This window comes from Python bivittatus, unplaced genomic scaffold, assembly GCF_059951505.1.
Source record: "Python bivittatus isolate LINGU-HERP-01145 unplaced genomic scaffold, Pbiv_v1 ctg000310_np1212, whole genome shotgun sequence".
Lineage (NCBI taxonomy): Eukaryota > Metazoa > Chordata > Lepidosauria > Squamata > Pythonidae > Python > Python bivittatus.
Genome location: NW_028277054.1, coordinates 12,065,977 through 12,071,069, shown reverse-complemented (window position 1 = coordinate 12,071,069; position 5,093 = coordinate 12,065,977). Strand labels below are relative to the sequence as shown.

The 5,093-nt window shown below is 46.3% G+C and overlaps 1 protein-coding gene across 1 annotated transcript; it reads right to left on the bottom strand.

The window, feature by feature from the left end:
* Nucleotides 1-754: 754 nt before the first annotated feature.
* ID3 (inhibitor of DNA binding 3) lies at nt 755-3,954 on the bottom strand. Its single transcript, XM_007425766.3, has 3 exons — nt 3,489-3,954; nt 2,319-2,389; nt 755-1,612 (listed from the first exon to the last, which is right to left on the bottom strand). Exons 1-2 carry the CDS (start codon nt 3,810-3,812, stop codon nt 2,330-2,332), a joined length of 384 nt encoding a protein of 127 aa, XP_007425828.1. The 5' UTR covers nt 3,813-3,954; the 3' UTR covers nt 755-1,612; nt 2,319-2,329.
* Between the last annotated feature and the right edge of the window lie 1,139 nt (nt 3,955-5,093).

The window sequence follows — 5,093 nt, the reverse complement described above, 5'->3', positions numbered from 1 at the left end:
CGTACCAGGCCAAAATAAAAGCCATATTACGGCTAGCACAATGCACGTACCCAGAAAATGTGAAATCCATTTAGGGAAGAACTGAGTAAGTCTGCATACCCAAGAATACAATTCCCAATTTTGTCACAGAACACTTAATTCCTGCATACGTCAATCTGCCTTCCATTTTGACATTATCAGCACAGGACGGGAGACTCACAACCTCACTAACAAAACCCCCTGCTAAATCCAGATATATTTCGGGCCCACTCTTGGCTGACAATTTTCAGCACTTTCCCTGGAGAGATTATGCTCCTATTTCCAACAGGCAGTTTCCTTGCCAATGCAAGTTTGCAAGAAGCCTGATTTGGCAATCAGGAGTTTTATACTAATACCCTAATAACTCAGAGGAACAGTGTTCCTCCTTGCTAAACATCTTTTAATGCAACCAGTAAACTTGAAGCTCATGTTGGCCGCCTCCAGATTTAGGGCCATTGTTTTAAATTGGGAGGTTAAACAAATATTTAAAATAAAGCCAACGGAATTAAAATTATTCTAAGAAGTTACAATTTACAAAGATGAGGGGTCCTTAGAAGACCTCTTCTTCAGAATGCAGCTGAACAAAATGATTATACCACACTAAAATAGTGTGACTTAAACTTCTTAGTATGAAAAAAAAAAATCTGTGATCAAGCTGTACTTGGCTATGTATGCGCATTAGACGTTACTTTTAAGGCAATTCCTTTCCTCCCCCCCAAAAAAAAACCCTTAAAAATTTGCAAGGAATTAAAAAAGTTTAAAATTTATTAAGAAACTTTTATAAAAAGTTTTTTTTGGTTTTTTTACAAAGCAAGTACAATTCTCGGATACAGAAATTCACCTTCCTGCCAAAAAAAAGGTACATGTCATCTCTATTATAGAGTTCAACAATATAACTCATGAGGCTCAACCACCTCCAGTGAGTTCAAGCTTTCATATTCTTACATCCCTTCCCACCCCTGCCCAAAACTGAAGTTAAAAAACTATAATCCAAAATATACACACACAAGCTGCATTATCTGCAATTTCTTTTGCCTCATTTTTTTTAAAAAAAAGAACAAAAAACAGATCTCTCCACAGATCTCTTCGCCAAGCATTGCAACTGTGGAAGTATGCAGTCCACATTTCTCTGAGATCCCTCCAGCCAGAACAGTGTGCAGTACAAATCTGATGGCTCAAGAGTTTTTCCCCCTTGTTCTACCTTTGCAAAAAACTGCTTTAGGATACCAAGTTTCTTCTTGTGCAATGCAGCAATCCGACAAGTATTTTGACAATAAAAGGCAGTTGCTTCCCCCCCAGCACCCCCACTCCTGGCCTGCAGAATTTCTTGTTTTCAGGCAGATGGAAGATAAAAGTAACACAGAAGTAAAAAAAAAAAAAAAAAAGTTGTTATTGGAAGACCCAGTCAAGTTTGAAATTGCCTTGGGTAACCACGTTCCACAGTTTATCTGGAAGATAAAGGCGGAGGTCTGTCCATTATGGATGCACGGTTTCAAACAGCTGATTCTTCCTCCAGTCAAGGTCTATTTTTCCTTCTTTTTTTCCCCCTTCTTTCACTGGAGAGAACCAAGTGTCAGGATCCCACACCTGCAGCCTGAATGGGTGGGGGAAAGCGGAGGGGGGGAGCAGAGAAAAGCTCTTGTCAGTTTCAGCAACAGATCAGAGGCAGGTCTGCAGACAGCCTGGCGCCTCCAAGGAAACTTTTATGTACCTCCAGCTGATAAGGAATCAGCCTCCAATACTCAAGCTGGGGGCTGGCTAATTGGCACCAACACAACCAAAAGGAAAGGGGAAAGGAAGGAGGGGCAAAAGGCAGAGCGCCATGGGCTCTTCTCTTTCGGAACTCGCTGCAGATGGATCTAAAATTACAGATTCCAGAGAGTGGGGACAACTGTAGAGCTGTGTCTTCCTGACTACTAACGGGGAGGGGGGGAGAAAGTGGGCCGAGTGCAGAGTGCCTCTTGATTCACTCATTTCAACAGGGCTGTTTAAGCAGCTGCAGAGACTTAAAGCTATTAAAAGAATGACATTGTAAAAATAATGACTCCATTTACAGGCAAAAAAAGAAAAGAAAAGAACCCAAGCTGCTGCAGAGTTGGCAGCGGGAACAAGGGGCATAAAAGACGCATTCTGTTAGCCAGAGAGGAGTCATATAAGGCTACTGTGGGGTAACCTAGATTTCTAAGCCAACAGCCCTTAAAAAAGGTTTCATCCTTTTGTAGGATCCAAGAGGCTTTCCTGGCTAAAGGAAGGAAGGCCAGGGAGGGGGTGAGCGAGGATGTCACGTCAGTTGGCCGTACCTGTTAAGACATTAGTGGTGGCAAAGGTTTCGCTCATCCTTTGAACAGAGTTCCGATGCAAGTTCGGCCGCCTTTGGGGAAAAAAAGAGAAGAAATATTGACTCAACTTTTAAATATAGTACCAAGTTCTGCAGACTGTCAATTTCTAGACCTGTATGCCTCTTTCTTTCTTTTTCTCCCCCACTACTATGCTCTACCAACAGCAGTGGACTTAGCACAGGCTTTTGGAAAAAGATCCAGGATGGGTTGCAAAGGTCTCTCTGCCGGATGAACCTTTCTTCTTCAAATCTCTATTTACTCACAACTGAGTAAAACACAGAAGGGCGACCTGGGTGAGCTTGCTTGAAAATAACACCCCTAGGTTTTTATGGGGCTTCCTACCAAGGAAACTACAGACAGCAGTCACCCTCAATGCTGTCTTACTCTCAAGCAAGCCCGATTTTCAAGGAGGTCTATTCCTTAGAAGCAAAGGCTCCGGTTTTAAAGTAAAAATCTTTGGCTTTTTACTGAGATTGGAGACTCAGGATCACAAAACCAGGCTTGTTGCTCCTGTGCCTCCTGCAGGATCCACTTTGAGAGGCCAAATTTTAATCCAGTTTTGAAGGAATTGTGAGTGGCTCCCCCCCCCCCCGAAACTAAACCAACTCTCTTTACAGGACGACGGAGCGCCCAACTGAGCTGCAAACAGAACTTAACAGAAATTCCGGTAAGTGGACTTAAAAAGAGTTTACTGGACGCTCAGTTTACGCAGGCAGCCGAAGTCCTCGGCGCCTCCCCGGCTCACCCAAACGCGTTCCCAGGGCTTTTGTTCCAGGACAAGCCCGGGATAATGAATCTCCCCCTCCCTCCCGACTCCCCCACCAACGAAGCGGCTCCCGACCCAGCGGCGCACGCGGGGACCGGCAACGGGCTGCCAGAAGCCGTCCGCGCCCTTCATCTGGCGGCATCGGCGAGGAGCCTCACGGGCGACCCCAGACTACAGTACTACGCTCTCCATCCTCCTGAGGACGATGGGCGTTGTAGTTCGAGGGGCCAACGCGATGGGTGGGAAAGAGAAATAGGTCGAGGAATGAGTCTCGGGGACGCTTACCATTAAGGCACTAGGTCCCCACTCCCTACGTTGCGGGGCTGCTCCTACTACCCTTGAGGACGCCCCCCTGCCTTCCTTACTTTTAACGAGAGCAGAGAAGCCTCGGCCGAGGGATCCTGCCCCTTCTTCGCCTGCTCCTCCAGCACGATCTGGAGATCGAAGATGTAATCGATGACGTGTTGCAAGATCTCCACCTGGCTGACTTTACTGCCTTGCGGAATGCCCGGGACCAGCTCGCGCAGCTTGGAGTAGCAGTCGTTCATGTCGTAGAGGATGCTCATCGGCTCCTCCAGAGCCGGACTCTTGTTACTGGTGCCCCGGCCGATGGCGAGGCTCTGATCCGAGACGCAGCACACGGCTTCGTAGCAGCTCCGGACGGACCGCACCGGGCTGATGGCTTTCATGCTGGGTGGGGGACGGGCAGCCGCGGGGAGGCGAGAAATGGAAACAGGCCACGGCCAACGAGGCGGAGGGACGCTTTCCGCCGGGCTCTCCTACTCGGGTCCGCACGAAGACACTTTTGCCCGCAAAGCGCCAGCGCTGTCAGCGGCGCTTTTTGTCTTCTCGGGCGCCGGCCCCGCCCCTTTAGGCAAACGAGGCCGAAGCGCCGCCCCCTCCGATGACAGCGAAAAGGTTGGAATGGAACGTTGACAAGACGGCTCAACAGCCAAACAGGTTTCTATTGGCTTCGGCGGACACCACATAGCAGAGGACATCAAAGGAATGAGGAAGCTCTGATGGCAAAGGGGGCGGGGCTAGCCATCAAACGGCGCTTCCCTCCCTCCTCCCTCCCCCCCGCTTCCATTCAGTGAAGTCCAGCTATGTTCAAAAGATACGTCGATCGCATCTTTCCCTTTCCCTTTTTCATTAAAATAATGATGGGGGGGGGAGAATGGAGCAGAGAGAGGCGCCAGATACGTAGACCACAGAAAACGCCAGATTTTCCCCGCTGCCTTTCCTCCTTTCGCCTAACCTTTCAACGTTTAAAAGCTATAACTTTTCCCAAGGTTTTAGATTCACCCCCCTCCATGATTGGGGGAGGCAAACTTGTACGGACTTAGTGCCGCCTTGTTCCTCAATTTGCTACTCATATGACCTCCAGACTTTCTGGCGTCAGGAATTATCTTGTGACCAAGTTTAAAAAAAAGAAAAGAAAAGAAAATTAATTGCGGGGAAAGCTGAGGTTATGATGGAGAAAACAGATTGGGTCCAAAAGTAATGATAGTGGAAACATGAGTTTCTGTGGTGTGAGAGTACAGTGAAAGTGGGAATTGCATTCAGAAATCTTTTATTTGACAAATAAATACACAAACATTCCCTAACAGCAGAGGAACAGCTAAGAGGTTTTAGAACAGCCAGCTTTTTTTTAATCCTTGGGGGAAAAAAAGTGGTAAATATAAGATGAACTCAAAAATAAACTGGCACAAAATAGTCAATCTAGTCCTTCTGCATATATTTCTAAATAATACATATGCCAATGTATTAATTATTTATTTGAATATATAGAGGATATAATGACAGAAGATTCTTCTTTTTGAAACTATTGTCTATTTAACAAACCACAACCCTAAGCCTGCATGGGTGATTTCACGCACTAGGGTAACCAAAAACATTACTGTTAAGCACTAGAGTGGTTTGAATAAACCATGTTTTTTAAAAAATTCTGGCCTATTGTGATCCTATTA

What these genes read in the sequence shown, in the direction of transcription:
- ID3 (XM_007425766.3), bottom strand. Translation starts at nt 3,812, where the DNA reads ATGAAAGCCATCAGCCCGGTGCGGTCCGTCCGGAGCTGCTACGAAGCC. An exon ending in CTTCTCTGCTCTCGTTAAAA is followed by an intron (nt 2,390 to 3,488) that starts GTAAGGAAGGCA and finishes TTTTCCCCAAAG; the next exon opens with GCGGCCGAACTTGCATCGGA.